Source organism: Dendrobates tinctorius, unplaced genomic scaffold (assembly GCF_039654945.1).
Source record: "Dendrobates tinctorius isolate UK_male_01 unplaced genomic scaffold, ASM3965494v1 ptg000186l, whole genome shotgun sequence".
Classification (NCBI taxonomy): Eukaryota; Metazoa; Chordata; class Amphibia; order Anura; family Dendrobatidae; genus Dendrobates; species Dendrobates tinctorius.
The window spans coordinates 4,272,727-4,290,704 of NW_027361853.1; the positions used below are offsets into that span (position 1 = coordinate 4,272,727).

The window sequence follows — 17,978 nt, forward strand, 5'->3', positions numbered from 1 at the left end:
TATCTTCAGTAGGGTTCCTGTCCTGGCTGGGCGGATCCCCTCTCTCATGTGTGCCGTCATGGGAGACAGGAAAACAGACCATATTTCAGCAACATTTTTCAATTGCTCTCAGAAGAAGAGTTCAATTGTTCACCAAAACTGACTGTACATAAGGCAATTCCTTTTACACCCTGAAATTGTCAGATGTTGCCCATGTGGTTACTGATTTACCACTAATTCAAGTTAGTGAAGGGAGGTTGTTTTCTAGCCTTAAAATAATTAAGTCAGATTTGAGGTCATCGATGAAGGATCTGATGGAGCCACTACTATTTCTCAGAACAAATTCAGAGACTTCAACCAAAGTGTACTGAATATCATTTGTGCAGACTCTCTCTCCCCCCCCCCCCCCATGCAGTGTATAATAAATTTTAAATCTTCAAGAGTTTTCTAAAGTTATAGTCCAACAAATGGATTGAAAATAAAATATAAGTGGCTTGATTATTGTATCAATGATGAAAAGCCTAATGTTACCTTTTTACTACAGTAAATTTATCACTTAAACATGAGCCATTTTTGAGGGATTCTGCATTTTGGAGTCAGAGTCAGGGAAACTGAGGAGTTGGAGGTTTGGCTTACCGACTCCACAGCCCTGGTTTGCTGCATCCTGAGACCGCATTAGTTCTGAGACCTGGGCAGGTAACACTGCTACCCCTTTTTTGCTATATTAACATTAGAGTCACATTAGCTAATAGACATCCAATTTCTAGTCTCACATTCCAAATCTGGAACCAGCCAAGTTTAGATTGATGGCAGACCCAAAAATCCCAGACCACTCCTGACAGTATGGAGAGATTCCACTTAATTTTATTGTGCAAGAATTGTTATACCATAGGGAAAAGAAACATATACAAAAACAAATGTCAGACGCAGCCTCAAGGTCTTGCACCTGCAGGACATTTTATATAACACTCATGTCAATGGAATAATACAATGAAGTAACAGTAAGGAGGCTTGATATAAAAGGTTGTTAGCATTAGGTGTCTGGCCAGGGTACTGAAAACATGGCTACTATGAGAAAACACTTTATATCCTCCTAGGAGCCACAGACTGCTATACGGGTGTGCTGGTGCAGCTACCAGCATTGCGAGTGGCACCTCAAGGAACACCTGACTGACAGCAGTGTTGTGAGCAGAGACTACTAGCAAACCTGTCAATTAGCAGCTTCCAGGAGGAACAAAGTTCATTTTCTCCCAGTAGCTGTGCTTTCCATACAGGAAACTTCCTAATACTATTAACCTGCAGATTTATAGATTCCCTTTATTAAAGTCATAATGCAATGGGGAGCCATTTAAATTAAGGTTTGGTTTTAAAAAAAAAAAAAAAAAAAAAAAAAAAAAAAAGTGTAATATTGTTCAAAGTAAAGCCCAGATTTAGGCCCCAATTCATCAAGCATGGCGATCTTCATCCAGAGGTGGAGTGGAGCACAATGCTCTTTGTTCATTAGAAATCTTAGGAGCTTTGGATAAGTGGCTGGCACCTCCCCACAAACATTACTCCAGTGCCTGCAGGAGTAAGAATTATGGAGTAGTGAAAGCAGCCACTTGTTATGAACTCCATACCATTTTCTTACCAGCACTTCCAAAAAGGTTTCAAAGTTTTAGCCTAGCTTCAAGATACACAAAAAAAAAAAAAAAAAAAAAATTCAGTATGCCAGAACTCTGGTGCAAATGCTTGAGTTGGCCCTTCGGTCTGTGTAGGCAGGTTTTGAGATGTAACTTAAGTTTGCCGTGAGCGGAGTTGGGGAGATTGACCACCATTTTTAGCTGCCCCTTTGGAGTCTTGTAGTCTAATTACAAACATATTATATATAAAACAGTGTAAACTGACCTGCAGTGCATGTTTGAAATCCACAACATAAGTTTCTCTTGTGGGTACACCTAATTCTACATATATTTTTCCCCATGGAATTGCATTAGATGCAGGAAATCCACAAGTAAAAACCTCTTATGCATTCAGGTTGAGAAAACACATGTAAATCCATACAGAGACTATCAATAAAGTTCTGGCAATACCAAGAAGAATCAAACAAAGCAGCTTTATTTAAAAGAAAAAAAAAAAAAAAAAAAAAAAGAAAGTAACCCAATAGGTGCACAAATGCTGCAACAGCAAAACCCAGCAGATACTCGTGGGTACAAAGCCTGGGTGTGGCATTCAGTAGGTTGCACTGACGACACATTGGCTCCCATCACTGCTGTGTATGGACAGAACTGAGCTCCTAAACCCATGCATGTGATGTGGGGTTCTGGCACCAGATTTATGCAGCCCTATGCAAGTCACATTGGACTAGAGGAGAGGCATCATCGCTCTGGTAGTACTGATAAAAATCACTGCTTACCAACTGCAGTGATAACCAAGCACTCTAGTCCTTCCTTTTACATGAAAGCAGAGTGGAGTCCACAGCATTCAGGAGAAGTGGCTGCCACCAAGCTCCTAGTCCCATGGCTCCAGCTAAATGGATTATTAATACAAGAAAAAAAAAACCCAGAAAGAAAAACAAACAATGATTGGACAAGCAGCCATGTTAAATACTTATGCTCTTCCATTGCATGGCTTTAAGAAAAATCAGATTTCTCCACACTAGTAATAAATAAGTCACATGGGAGAATTAAAACATAAATAAGGAAATTAATGCACATAAAACAGGAAACCCTGTTAATTGCCAAATAGTATGGCACTCAAGAGTAAAGAACATAAATATCAGCCTTAAAGAGAAACTAAACCAGAGAAAAATAAATAAGGCATCACAATTAAAAGCATGATGTCCTCAGCCAACATAGAACGGAAGTGCCCGGGATCAAAAAGTCATTAAAATGACTGCATCGGCCATTATACGAGCCAAAGCATAAGGGGGCACAAAGCCTATAGAATCTAGATGGCTTCATGGATTTAATTCTAGTGCAGATCCAACATTCAATATCACATAATGCAGCCAGATTTTCACTTACTATCCAAGTCACAAAATAAAACGTGGCAGGTTGACAAAGAAGTATCAGTGTTTGTTCACTGCACCAGTTTTAAAACATGGTCAACTAACATAGTCAGTCCAAGAAAATCAGAAGCCAGAAAGTATATATACACACACTGCATAAAATAGTCAGCTGATACACCAAACAATTAATAGGATTAGTTTTCTTTAGAGAGCAAGATTAGCACACCACTCCATATACTAGCTGGATGCCAGCACTAAGGTAAAAAGTGTTTTTTCCTAGTTTTTTGCTTCAGTATTTTTTTTTTTTTTTTCATGCTTAGAGCCAAACAAGGCTTTTTTTCCAATTTTTTTTAAAAATAAATTTACCCAGCAAAAGCGGGATTCACAGTTTCAAAACTATGGAAATGTTAACGACAAGTCACTTGTAGCATTGTAGAGTGTAGCTATTGTTTCAGCACATTAGACTGGACCATTCCCTGCGTTAGTGTCAGACAGCCTTTACAACAAACTGTCCAGAGAGTAGGCTTTTTATCCGAGCTGAACCGGCAGATCTACACCGTACTTCTTGATCAGTTTACTATGATTATGATCAACAGACCACTGCTTTGGAAGAAATTTGGGTGTCATCCTGTCCAGGAAGTGTTGACGCCAGCGTCTCTCCAATCCCATTAGAGATGTCAGGCCGCCCCTTGCAAAGCACTGCACCACTTTCAGTCCATGTGGTGTATAGGTCTCATTGAAGATTCTAAGAATGGAATTTGACAGAAGTTAATAAGGGTAGAAAGACTTTGGCTATAAGATTCATCTTACCATAGCACACACCTGGTTTAGACCACAAAAAAGGAAAAACAATTAAACTTCTGTGACAGTGTAAAGCGGAGGGGGTCATCATCACCAATTTTAATGTACTAGGGTAGAATAAGGAGCTTAAGGACTTTCCACTAATATTAACTCAAGGACCTTTAAGGTTATGTGAACAGGAACACTACTTGAAAGGTCCTTGAATTAACCAGAGGAAAAGGTCTTTCAGCCTCAGTTCATTCCCAGTAACTTCATTTCCTGCTGTGCAATGGTCACAAAGATCAGCGTGAGGCAGGAGGGGATCTGTTCTCTCAGTGATCGGGAAGGATGTGGTGTAAGTGTTCTCCATCACAGGAAGTTGATTCTGGACTAAAATGCACACACTTTAACAATAGTTTGTTAAAAAGTACATTTAAGTCAGAAAACTAGAGTATTTTAACTGCTATAAATAGACAACCATGGTTCAATTTAGAGACCGTTCAGGTTTTTGCATTGACCAATATTTCACCCCATAGCCCAGTAGATAGTAAGACTTAGGCTAGAGTGGCAAGGGGGAACGTAAATTGCTTTAAAAAGAAGTATGGTTGAAGCCTGATTCAGAAGAAGGATGCATAATATCCAGTTTACATTAGGTACAAGGACTTATCCCATAGTTAAAAGGGATTTTTGGTCTACATTTAAAAAAAAAAAAAAAAAATAGATAAACAAAAACATGTCTGAACATCAACCTAATCCGAGACAGAATCTCAATCTACAATTTTACATACATTATAGCAGTATGGATTTTCTTCTCCAGCCTCTTTACAGATCTCAAAGTCAGAAAACTGAAGGTTGAAGTGACAGATGTCACATTTATTTGGAAGAGTAACTAAAGACTCAGTGCTACCCTGCAGACAAGTGGTTATGGCAGGGAGAAACAGGTCTTTAAAGAGGGGACTAGCCAATAGCAAAAGAACCATGATGATTTACCATAAAGGCATGCGTGATACATGCACACAGCTAGAAGATCAAAAAATAAACCCCCCACACAAGTGTCTGAATAAGGGCCTCGCCTGACTTGTCAAACAACTTATTATGGTTCTTACCTGGTCTCCAGGTTTGCAGCTTCCCGCAAGGTCTCCTCAGTAACTATATTGATTAAGTAAAACGCTCTGATCTCAGCCAGCAGCTGTTGTCTGCGGTTCTCTGGTAGGCTAGTTGCATGGAGAATTGCTCTTGCTGCCGAACGCACCTGCCGCCTTACAGGATCCTCCAACATGCGCACCCCCTCTTCACAGCCAATTGGTGCAGAGAACTCGATGGCCAATTGTTGTTTTAAGTTGTTGTCATGATAGTTGGACACAGCATGGCAAGCTGTGCAGAGCAGCAAGACATCATGAGAATTATGGTCCTTCATCTGAATAGGAAAGTGGCGTCTGTACTCGTGAGGTACAATATTCTTCCTACACAGAGGAAATTAGAGTGAGGTTCAGATTTAGAGATACAAACATCTACAGCTGGGTTAAAAAAACAAAAAACAAAAGAAAAGGCAGTACTTCCATGGTTCCATTTGCATTTTGTGTGTTAAATACTAATAGCACTGCGGTATATACACACACTGAGTAGACTCAAGCTTTTACACCTCCAAACTCTGGTGTAAGAAGCTTTGAAAAGTCACAAGTTTTGGCACAACACTGCTGAAGTTATGTGACTCACCATGCTCACAAAGTGGGTGGAAGTGGGGCGAGACAACCTCTGCATGTCAAATTCATGACAAGTGGTGGCAATCCTTACACCACTACTCCTGCCTGGAGCAAGGTATACAGTGAGGTGCACATCACTTGTCGGATGCTTTTGATTCATTAAGAGGCTTGTGTCCATCAATAAATCAGGAGCATCTTCCCTCCAGCATGCCACCTCATTTTCAAGACTGGTGTGAGAAGTGATGAATCAGGGTCATAGACGCAAGTCACACTGACTGTTCAGTATAAGGCACAAAGAAACAGGACATCCAAATTCATGAAACAAGCAAATGCCAGGAAGTGAGCATGAAACCGAGGAGACCAATCACAAATACCTACCGTATATAGGACTCCTTTTTCCCGCAAACGACACAAATATTTTCCTTCACAGTTAGGTAGTAGTCCACACTTGACTCCGGACGACCAGAAGGTTCAAAGCGTAGTCTCACCACAAACGGGTCACTGCTGATCAAGTCTAGGAACATAAAACAATATTAGGAAGCAAAGGCAAGGTGCAGCAATACATTTTTCACACACTCGAGGCACACAGACCTCCAATGCCCTTGTCAAGATACCACTGGGCTTTCTTCCTATCACAAGTACACAGGGGCTGCCCATCAGGAGCATGCAGGAAACAGTTGTCATACAGCGGTGACTTCCTGCAGGGACAAATTAAACTGTTATTTAAAAGAAAAAAAAGGTTTTATAGAATCAGGTTGGCACAAAAATGCAGCCTGCGTTTCCCAAAAACACGCATCATGCTTAATTATGAGGAAAAAAACCCAAGCAAGCCACAAAATCCTGACAAACTCCCAAGCTGTGTGCATGTGATTTCTGAAGTCTCAGGCTTTGAAAACTGCAGCTGAAAGCATAAACCCCCCCCCCCCCTCACATTTGGGGTCTGGCAGATGGTGCCACGTCTTGTGAAGGGCAAGGATCTGCTGATGTGGCCACGTCCTGGTGCCAGTGTATAGACTATTAAACGTATGGCTAGATGTTAGCACAGCCAGTGGAGGAGGTGCCGTGCAGTAGGTTCCCAAACCTTAAGTATATATAGCAAATACTGGGCACACTCGTGAATTGCAGATGTGAAGCCATGACCTCTCTCACCTTCTCATACAATCCTGAAGAGGCATCCAACATTACTGCCTTATCTAAAGTCCCCAGTGACTTTTTAAATATCCCCCCAGTGAATCTGGAGGACGGGACTGGGAGAGAGAACTCCGTCACCTTACGAGCTTAGAACGGCATGGGGCTACACTGACGGAGTATCTCAAAGCTAGTTGAATACCACTGGGTCTCATTAAGCCCCACACTTTAGTGACTCTGTGGATTTTTGCTCAAAGTTTGAGTTAATTCTTAAATGCTCTTTCGATCTTATAGTCCTCACACTAGAGAATCTTCACAAGAACATCTCCATTAGCCAAGAAAGAGTAAAGACTATAGAGAACCAACTATCCACAACCACTCCCGCTGAGGAGTTCATCTCCCTCAAAACCAAGATAGAGAAGATTACCCAACATCACTGGGACATTGAACAATGCAAGAGAGCCAAGTTTCAGTGGGACCTTGCTTGTAGTCAATATGTCGTCCAAATCTTTGGGCGTGGCAGAACACCAGGTCTTCCAAAAGGGCCTGTCGTTCTGCCCCAGCTATAAAAATAATACCTTTAACCTCGGTATGAACCTCCAATGCTTCTATAGACTACTACGTCTTAAAGTACATTTTGCAAATACCACTGAAAGTACCATGTTGTCCACATCTCCACCAGATACATATCTATCTGCGAGAAGCCTTGGGCTACACAATAATAGTACCTATAGGCCACCCCTGGGCTCTCATGCGGCAGAGACTTATTCAATTTGATACCAAATTGCCAAAATTACAGCATGACACGGATAGGGGCCTATTACACTACCCCTCAAACCTCTCCGCTTTGAACCGACAGGCACTCTGTTCCCTACAACAACACAAAGAACTATTTTAATATAATTTTTCACATCCGCAATTCACGAGTGTGCCCAGTATTTGCTATATATAGACTTTTAAAGACTGGGGAAATCATTGGCCACGTAGGATTGTGATGTCTTGCCCACCCTTCTGGATTTGAGAAACTAGTCTGAGGACTGTTGTTGCATTTTGATTGGCATTGGATTACCAACTAGCACCACTGGGTTTATTCCTTTTGTTGCAGCCACATTGCAGACTAAGGAATCATATCTATGTTTGGTGGAAAATTCTTCCTGTTCCAATAAAGGTCTTTTGGATCATTCACTGGTCTGCTGTCCCTGCCTGGTCACAAGGTCTTCACTTTGGGGAGATGGGAAAATCTCTTTAATAAGAGGGATGCTAGGCGTCAGGAACACCAAACCAACATACGGATATGTAGCTGGGCTTTAGTGGATGTTCGTGAGCAAGAGCTTTTAAGCTTTACCCCACATGAGTTGAGGCCTCTCGTGCAGCACAACTGAGCACATGCACTAGTAATCAGATGGCAGTAGCAGTACCCCTTCTTACAGAGTAAGGAACAGGAGTACAGAGCTGGTCTGCATCTAGGAATGGACATTATGTGGTTGGAGAGGTGACCCCCTAATTTAGACAAGCAATGTTTTTTTTTTTTAACCCTATACTACCCCATGTAAAACAGCTTATCAAGTACTTCTGTGAAAGTCAAACTTAAATACCTCACAGAATATCCCACTCCCAGAGGTTTCTTCTTATTTTTGCGGGGATCACCCTGGGAATTTGTGCTGGACTGTTCTTGAAGACCTTCCTTCTTCTGTCTGGGAATAATGTTTATATCTCCATTTACACCTTTTCCTTTAAACGGAACATCAACCAGCCCTTGGCATTTGCTCAGAATGAAATCCCATGGGGTCGGAGAATCAGAAGAGAAGAAGCCAAGTAGCTGTAGGAAAAGCGCAACAGAAACCTGGGCATCTCTGGCAGCATAAAACACCTTAAAAAAAAAAAAAAAAAAAAAAAAGAAAATGTAATTTATGATTGTGAGGAAGCAAGCCAACTAACTCAGCTGTAGTGTTAAGACGCTGAAGGTCTCACCCAGACTTTGCGTTGAAAGCTTTAAGGAAATCTGTCCCCATGTTTTTGTAACCCCATCAGAGCAACAAAGTAAAAGGAAGCGGCCTCGATTACAGCAATGTTATTGTGCTGCTTACCTTCATTTTCATAAAATCACTGGCCTGCTGCAGATCTAGCAATGCACTGAATGTTGAGCTCTATATAACTCCAACCTCACCTGATTGGCATCTTTCTGTGTACACTGTACATAGGCAGAAAGTGGCTCATCAGTGGTGGGGTTATACTGATCTCACGAATATGGATCACTATACGGCAGCAAGTTTACTAGTCCTCTAATGACAAAATCAGTTTTAGCAGCCGGAAATCAAAGGTAGCCTACACAGTCCAGCAAGTGACATCTACGGAATCAGTCTGACTGTTATGGTGCCCTTAGGTTAGATGGCAAACCTGGTGACAGTCACTTCAAAAACAAAGTTGATAGATGTATTATGCAAGCGGCAAAGGAAAGTCCATACTGTGTACATGCACACCTGATCCTGTGTGAATTCTTCAGCGTCCCAGTTACTGCAACGAAGCTGAAAAGATTTGTCCAGAGGATAGCACAGGATCGTTTCAGACAAAGATTTAAGACTCAGGCTGTTTTGAAAAATGTCCCTCCTGAGAAAAAATAAATAAATAAAATAATTAATATAAAAATCGCTTGACTAAATATTTTAGAGGTGCTGAATAGGCTTGATATGAGAATGCAGTTGCCATGAGACTGCAGGCTTTTGAATTCTCAGCGATGAAGGGCAGTCATTTGACTGCAAGCATGATTTACATACATGCAGTCATGCACCAGCTAGACATGTCTGGTTTTGCACACATCTAGTAGGAACGTGGCTAGAAGTAGGCAAATCACATACTTGCCTGTTCAGAGAATCCTGACACGTTGCACCCACTGTACTCTTCAGAAGTCTGCAGTCTTTAACAGATCCATCGCAAGTCTGCACAACCCCCTTTAAGACCTTTGACAGTGTTACAACATTGCATAGCTTGTTTCTGAACAAGACATACTTTAAATCAATAAGCTAAACTTGAGTTAAGGTACTGTCACACCTAGTGATGTACCAGCGATATGACGCGGTCAGGATCGCTGGTACATCGCTAAGTGGTCGCTAGTGAGCTGCCACACAGGCAGATCTCACCAGCGACATCGCTGGGGACGGGAGTCGCTACATACCTGTCATAGTAGGTGATCCTGCATCCTCCCGCCCGGCTCCACAGGAAGCTGACGACGAGAAACAGTCCTGGACATTCTCACGCGATCAGCAGCGGGTCGTAGGCAAGTATCACACACACAGCAATATCGCTATAATGTCACAAGTTATAGCGATATCGCTTAGTGTGATAGTACCTTTAGTCTAGAACTTTAAAGCAACCCCTAAATTACTGTGGCATCACGTACTGTATGAGAAGTATTACAATAACTGGCTAATCCCAATTTGCACAACTGTTGGGCAAATACAAAACTTTAATAGACACTTACCTATGTCTCATTGCAAGATAGCGTATGTCAACAATGCCCTTCACAGAGAGCCCATACTCATTCATCAGTTTGGAGGCATCATCCCAACAACCTACTCCGACTTTCAGAACATTACTGGACGCCAGAAGAGCCACTAAGGTGTTGGGAATGTTGCAGCTAGTGCTGACCAAGCGAGGCAGACGTACCAGTACACAGAAGCCACTGTGGGAGGCCATCTGTAGCAGGGAGATGGGGTTTGCTCTCCCATCTACAGATACCTGGAACAAAAAAAAAAAAAAAATTATATATATGAGATAAAGGATTACAATGTGCAGTTAGAATACATCTCAATTAGATTCAGCAACTTGTGCTAAGAAGAATACCGCATACTCATGTAGTAAAGAGTTTGCAGACAAAGCTAGTTACTACAGCTAAACAAATAATCTGTAGAGGCGGTGCTGGAAAGTGTCCGCAGGAGGATACTGGTTAATTTCCTCCCTTTAGCCACTGCTCTCGTATGGCTGTCCAACATGATTTTAAAGTGAACTGGATTTGTGCACAGTAACCTACAGACACTGTTAGATTTTAATTAGTGTAGCTGCACCAATGATACCTGGGGTAATGAAATCATTCTTGAGGTTGTTGTGGAATCAGTGTTACATGTTTTCCGTTAATGAGATGCCAGTGCTCCGGGGCGAGATAGTAGGCAGAGTTGTCTTCCTGCTCTAAGCCAGGGAAGACAAAAAGGAAAGACCCAGGCAGCCCCAAAGTACAAACATGTTCCTCATCATAGCAACAGACCACTTGGGCTTCAGGGCAGCCTGGTCAGGTCTTTCCTTGGTTTCTCTGGCATAGAAGAGCAAGATAAGGGTGTGTGCACACGCTGCGGATTCTGCTGCAGATTCGCAGCAGAATTAGCTGCGTTGTACAGTACCATAATATCCTATGGGAAATGGAAACCGCTGTGCAGACGGTGTGGATTTTTCCGCGCGGATTTGCTGTGGATTCTAATCCACAGAAAGAATTGACATGTCAATTCTCTCTGCGGATTCTGCTGCGGTTTACCATTTCCTCCATTGTAGAGGTGATAAACCGCAGGGGAAAACTGCAGGCTAATCCACAGATAAACCTTTGCTAAATCCGCGCGGATCAATCCACAGCGTGTGCACGTACCCTGAGACTGTCTACAGTCTCATCCCGAAGCACAGGCAACTCATTAGCTGCAAACTTCTAACACTGATTACACAACAAGATGGATTTCTTCACCCCCAGTATCATTTTAATCAGTACAACAGCAGCAACATGACAATGTCTGTAGTTTACTCAGCATAATCCTGCCGAGAGGTTCGCTTTAATGCAGTTTACCTTCAAGTTAACCCTACATCTGCAAGTAAATAGTGTTTCTGGGCATGAAAAACCTTTAATATCTCAATAACGGCTGAAGGTTTTAATAAGCAGTAAATTACTTGTATTTACAAGCACTGACAGCACCCATTTATGAAGATGGGAATAATCCTTTAAAAAGGAATCTGTCCGTGGGATAAACCCTCTTAAGCTGTCTATATGAGCATGTAGGTCATAGGAACCTGAATAAAAAGATAAACTTCATATCTGCAATCAGAGGTCTTATGAATCTAGGTTTTTCTTAGCATTCAAGTGAGCTGCTCAGATCCATGGACCAGACATAGATCTCCCAAGAATCTGCCTCCAGAGCTTATTTTAAGTGAAAGGGATGTTATCAGTGTGAGACTTGTGATGACTGACAGTCTCTTCTCCTGATCTACAGTACCTGCAGAGTGAGCCTATAATATTGATTTTTACTGGTGAGTGCCATCTGCTTTTTCTTCTATATTTGGATTTAGTGGCTTGTTTTTGCTGGAGAGGCACCCGGATTCAAAAGCTGGAGCAATAGCCGCTGAACATATGCACATGGCTTAACCGACTTGGCAGCTGGGCTGAGGCTTGGATTCTTCACTGTGCGGACTAAGGTCTTTCTGGTGTACATTTATGTCTGCTCTACTCTGGTAATCAGGCAGTTCTGCAGTGATATGAGGAGAGAAGTCAGTCATTACTTGTCTCCCTGGTAGCTCCCACTTCCATTTAAATTAAGTTTTACAGGCAGAGATCAGGGAGATCCAGGCCCAGCCCAGAGGTCTTAGTAGCGCACTTACATACAGAAAAAAGGCAATTTCTCTTGAATAAAACATCGAATCGCAGATATCAAGGTGATCTTTTATTACCAACTTTCTATGACCTACATGCCCATAAGACAGCTTTGGAGGGTTGATTCAAATGACATTCTTTAACCCCTTAGTGACAGAGCCAATTTTTTAAATTCTGACCAATGTCACTTTATGTGGTGATAACTCTGGAACGCGTCAACAAATCCCAGTGATTTTGAGATTGTTTTTTCGTGGCACATTATAATTTATGATAATGGTAGATTTAGGTTGATAAACACAAAACATTTATAAAAAGTTTCAGAAAGTTGAATGATTATCCCTTTAATCCAGATCCTATATATTGGAAGACCCCAAATGTGATACCATTTTAAAAACAGCACCCCTCGACATATTGAAAACTGCTGTCAGGTAGTTTATTAACCCTTCAGGTGATTTTCAGGAATTAATGCAAAGTGGTATAGCAGGAATGAAAAAAAGTGTTTACCTCCTAAATGACGCTGACTTCTGAACTGACCGCTAGAGCCGGGAGACTCTAAAGGTACTGTCACACTTAGCGATGTACCAGCGATCCCGACCAGCGATATGACGCGGTCAGGATCGCTGGTACATCACTAAGTGGTTGCTAGTGAGCTACCACACAGGCAGATCTCACCAGCGACACCGCAGGGGTCGGGGTTCGCTACTTACGTATCAGACGAGGCGATCCTGACGTCCTCCCGCGTCCACGCGTCGCTCGTCTCTCCACACGAAGCTGACGACGAGAAACAGTCCAGGAGGTTCTCGCGCGATCAGCGATAACCAGCAGAGGAGCGGTCGGAGGCAAGTCTCAGACATGGCAGTATCGCTATGTCACAAAAACCAGTGACGTTATAGCGATATCGCTTAGGGTACCGTTACACCTAGCGACTCACCAGCGATCCCGACCAGCGATATGACGCGGTCAGGATCGCTGGTGAATCGCTAGGTGGTCGCTAGCGAGCTGCCACTCAGGCAGATCTCACCAGGGACGGGGATCGCTACTTACCTGTCAGACGCGGCGATCCTGCATCCACGCGTCGCTCGTCGTCACAGCAGGAAGCGCCGCAGGAAGCTGACGAGGAATGGTCCAGCAGCTTCTCGCGCGATCAGCGATAACCAGCGGGGGAGCCGGTCAGAGGCAAGTATCACATGCAGCGATATCGCTAGTAATATCGCTGTAACGTCACAAAATCGGTGACTTTACAGCGATATTGCTAGCGATATCGCAGTGTGTAACGGGGGCTTTAGTGTGACAAGCCCTTAAGGCTGCTATTTGGCCATGAACTGCTATAGAAAACATCAGGACCACACAATCATAATCTCGGTGTGTCCATTAGATTAAAGCAGAAGCCCCCACAACCTATTAACCATTTATTAGATGTAGTCACTTGACAGCAGCAACTAAAGCCCCCGTTACATAGCAGCGATATCGCTACATGTGATACTTAGCTCCGACCGGCTCCCCTGCTGATCGCGCAAGAAGGTCCTGGATCATTTATCGTCAGGCGCTTCCTGCTGGGCTTCCTGTGGCGCCGACGAGCGACGCGGGCGTGAGGACGTCAGGATCGCCTCGTCTGACAGGCAAGTAGCGACCCCAGCGATGTCGCTGGTGAGATCTGCCTGTGTGGCAGCTCAATAGCGACCACTTAGCGATGCACCAACGATCCATATAGTTGTCGGAATCGCTGGTGCATCGCTATGTGTAACGGTACCCTAAGGGGTTAAACATCTGGATGGTGCGAACACTAATCATTTGTGATACAGCAAGTTGTCAGCTATAGTGTACAGCTGCTGGATTGTCACTTGTGTGGGGATGATATTCTCTAATATCTCAGGTCAGTAAAAAGACGTATTGACTGTCATTAATGGGTTAAAGGAGAAATAGAGGCTAAAGAAATTTTATCCCCAAAAATCAATCTTGAAATAGGCATTTCACATTAGCTTTATTATTTGAGACATGCCTTCTCTGGTCACTTTACAGCAATCACGTATCCCCTCTGTTGTGATCCAACCACAAATCATCAGTTTTTCCAGTTTACACATGTGCCTTTCCAGTTTACACATGTGCCTTTCCAAATGCATACTGACATGCCAAGAAAAGGGATGTCGCTAATGACAACTCCGGTTACAAAGCTGGTCTAGTGTGTCTATATAACATGTGCTCAGTAACTGCAGCCAGATTACTACAGAGGGGTGAGGGAAAAGTCACATGACCATTATAAAGTGGGCAAAGCAGGCACTTTCAGAAACGTACTTGTAAGCAAGTCAAAGTTCACGTGGTGCTGGGCGACTGAAGATAACCATTTTATTCTTGAAAGTCTCTAAACTTTTCAATGTAAGTTAGCAAGAGTGGCTAGGAGAGTCCAAACATCTGAAAACATACCCACTCGCAGTCCACCCCAAGTACTGGGTATTCATCAAGATCTCGCTGTAATGAAGGCCACACCGCCTCCCATTCTTCAGCCTTAGAGACTATTTTTATTGGAGCCTGCAGAAGTTTTTCCACGGAAAATACAGATTGTTCTTTTTCTAAAGATTGATGCACGTTCTGATCCGATCCATGGATCTCTGCGGCCAACACAGTACACAAGTCTTTGTGGTCAACATTAGTACCCAGCTGCTGCCTCCGGCGATTAATAAGCTTCCACAGAACAAGACATCCAACTGTAGTACCCACCAGAGAGGCAACACCAAGAGTTATACCTGCATGTCTGGGCATTCTGCTGCAAGACCTGTTAAAGAGTAAAAACATCCTGAGGACACTTGTGCAAACTATGTATCATTTTGCTTTTAATATTTGACAGCTTGAAATTAGAGATGAATCTTCATTTTGGGGCTCAGGCTGGTTTCACACAACTTTCATGGTCCATGTACAGAATACGATGTTCAGAACACAGCTCACTCAACTCAGCCTTGTATATGACAATGAGGCTGTAGAGTTCAGGAAAACCATAGCCAGTCACTACATGGAAAGTTAGAGGTGTTAAGTCACCCTAAGTGTAGGTGCAGACAGTATTTTAATTTCCGATTTTTTTGTTGGATTGCACATGGATCAATGCGCATATCATTTTTTTTGTCTTTAGACCAATCCAATGGAGCGTGGGGAGAAAAAAAAAAAAAAGTTACCGAGTAAGTTCCAATATTTGGATCACGTTCAGCCATGGAAGTCAATAACCCAGTGGAAACCATGGAATGAGTTTTTTTTCTAATGTTTTTATTTATCACTTCTATAGCTCCAATAAGTCCATTACCATAATTGACCTAATTCAATCAGATGAGATTACACAGTGACTGCACCTGCCCCTAGTCTCAGCTACTTCTCTTTTTTCTAATGTTTTTATTTATATCACTTCTATAGCTCCATTAAAGGCCACACAGACAGCTTCACCAGCGATCAGCACAGCGATGCCGAGCGCCCGGCATCGCTGGCTATCGCTGTAGAAAATAGTATCAAAATAAAAAATATAGTTACTCTCACCTTCCGACGTCCCGTTTAGCCATCCCGCCTCTCTCCACGCTCTGGTCCCAGTGATCCTTTGCACGAATGACCGCGAGATGTCACTGTCTCGCGGGATAACAAAGTCTCGCGGTCATTCATGCAAAGGATCACTGGGACCGGAGCGTGGAGAGAGGCAGGATGGCTGAACGGGACATCGGAAGGTGAGAATAATTTATTTTTTTTATTTTTTTTTTTTTTAACACATGATCGCTGGTCTCCCGCTGTCACACACAGCGATGCGTGTTGGCCAGCGGGAGACCAGCGACCAAAGAAATGTCCAGAGGTTTCTTGCAGCGATCCCGGCAGAGGGGCCGCTCGCTGATCGCTGTCACACACAGCGATCTCGCTGGTGAGATCGCTGTTACGTCACAAAAGTTGTGACTCAGCAGACGGGGCCTTTAGTCCACTGCGCTTTACAGACATCACCACATGGAGAGAACATACAAACTCTTGCAGGTGTTGTCCTTGATTGGATTAGAACCCAGGACTCCAGTCCTGCAAAGCAACAATACTAGCCACTATGCTGCCCCCCCCCCCCCATAGAAGATCACTAATCAAAATCTGATCAGTGTGATTAGCATAATTGACCTAATTCAATCAGATGAGCATACACAGTGACTGCACCTGCCCCTAGTCTCAGCTACTGCTCTCCTGTGCATTAAACTCCATATAGGAATAACATGTGAGGGAAAGGAAGATGAGGCTTAAAGCATGTTCACATGGTTGTTGAACTGTGATATTTGAAAACCATAGCGACTCAGTGGTTAGCACTGCAGCAGAGGTTTCAAATCCCACCAAGAACAACATTTGCAAGGAGTATGTATGTTCTCCCCATGTTTGCACAGGTTTCTTTTGGGGGGGTTCTCCAGTTTTCTCCCACACTTCAATCACATACTGATAGGGAAATTAGGTTATCCCCAATAGGTGTGGTAATTATGTGAAGAGCAGCAGCCAGATAACCTCATAACAAATTGCTCAATGTGCTTTCTCAACAATATTATAATTGGGGCAAATCCTCTTTCATAGAATACTCATTTATAAGGTGACCTCAGCCACACAAAGTGGTAAAAACAGCTTTTGGTGCATAGGATCTAAGGTCTTGTGCAAAACATGACTCCATGAGACTAGTACAAAACACATGTCTTCCTTGTGCTACTCTCAACCACCCTCTCAGACTTGAATGTCCAAGCATGAACCAGAACACTGGACCAAAGTTGCACAATTTACAAGGTTGCTGTGTTTGGTTTTTTTAAGGTTTTTCACAAACAGGGTATATGGATCTAAAATGTAGTTTATATCCACACTATTACAGAACTGTACAGCAACCTGGAATAAATGAGCACTGCTCCTAAAAACCAACATGTTAGTTTATCCCCATTAATACCTGAAGCCTTTGAAAAAGGCTACATTGTAAGTCTGGAGAACCAAGTGGTGGTGTGCAGTCATGTTAAGGATGTGCTCGTTATTCCACCACCACAGATCAGCTTCAGGAAAACTGCACTTGCTAGGAAAAGAGATAGGTTCGTACTTAGATCATAGGCAGCTTTCAGTGCTACATAAGGGGACCAGATATAAGATACCAGGACACAGATCTGGACGAAATGCCTATGGTTTGTATATAAGAAGCAAAACCAGCATGGAGGACTATGCAGCACTAAACAGTAAAATAAAGCCCTCCCCAACGGGCTCCTATAATGTGTATTAATAATGGCTGCCACAAAGATAAACCACCCACAGCAGCCAGGACACGCACCAAACACAAAGCAGCCATACAGCACACGGAAAATACCTGCACACCGCCTGCGTTCCACCGCTTCATACACTTCCTCTTCCGGGTTTGACGTCAGCACGCATGCTACGTGATCCTCTTATACAGAACGACGTTCTGCTTAACCCCTTCCTGTCACACAGGCTCAAAACCTGGACAGGCCATTGCTCCATAGAGTAGAGTAATGTCTTCCCTCACCTGAGCGCAGCCATAGAAGAAACTCACCACCACAACATATTAATATATACGAGGCTGAAGTTGGTTTCTTATTCGTCCAGTTTCTTATTCGGGGCTGAAGTTGGTTTCTTATTCGTCCAGTTTCTTATTCGGGGCTGAAGTTGGTTTCTTATTCATCAGTTTCTTATTCGGCAATTTTTTCTTCTCCTGTTTTTACAGATTTAACAAAAAAAAAAAGCAACACAATAATAAAAAAAAACCAATGCACTGAGGTGCCCTGATGTGAATACACTTAAA

At 42.9% G+C, this 17,978-nt stretch overlaps 1 protein-coding gene across 4 annotated transcripts; it reads right to left on the reverse strand.

The window, feature by feature from the left end:
• Positions 1 to 821: 821 nt before the first annotated feature.
• Positions 822 to 17,679, reverse strand: EXD2 (exonuclease 3'-5' domain containing 2). 4 transcript variants are annotated; one of them, XM_073552168.1, is made up of 9 exons: positions 17,526 to 17,679; positions 14,621 to 14,969; positions 10,058 to 10,314; positions 9,060 to 9,186; positions 8,175 to 8,449; positions 6,043 to 6,149; positions 5,830 to 5,965; positions 4,855 to 5,211; positions 822 to 3,713 (listed from the first exon to the last, which is right to left on the reverse strand). In XM_073552168.1, exons 2-9 carry the CDS (start codon positions 14,954 to 14,956, stop codon positions 3,497 to 3,499), a joined length of 1,812 nt encoding a protein of 603 aa, XP_073408269.1. In that variant the 5' UTR covers positions 14,957 to 14,969; positions 17,526 to 17,679; the 3' UTR covers positions 822 to 3,496. The 4 variants fall into 4 exon arrangements, with proteins under 4 accessions (XP_073408269.1, XP_073408270.1, XP_073408271.1 ...); XM_073552169.1 differs by having other exon boundaries at positions 14,915 to 14,969; positions 17,526 to 17,676; XM_073552170.1 differs by having other exon boundaries at positions 14,941 to 14,969; positions 17,526 to 17,675.
• Between the last annotated feature and the right edge of the window lie 299 nt (positions 17,680 to 17,978).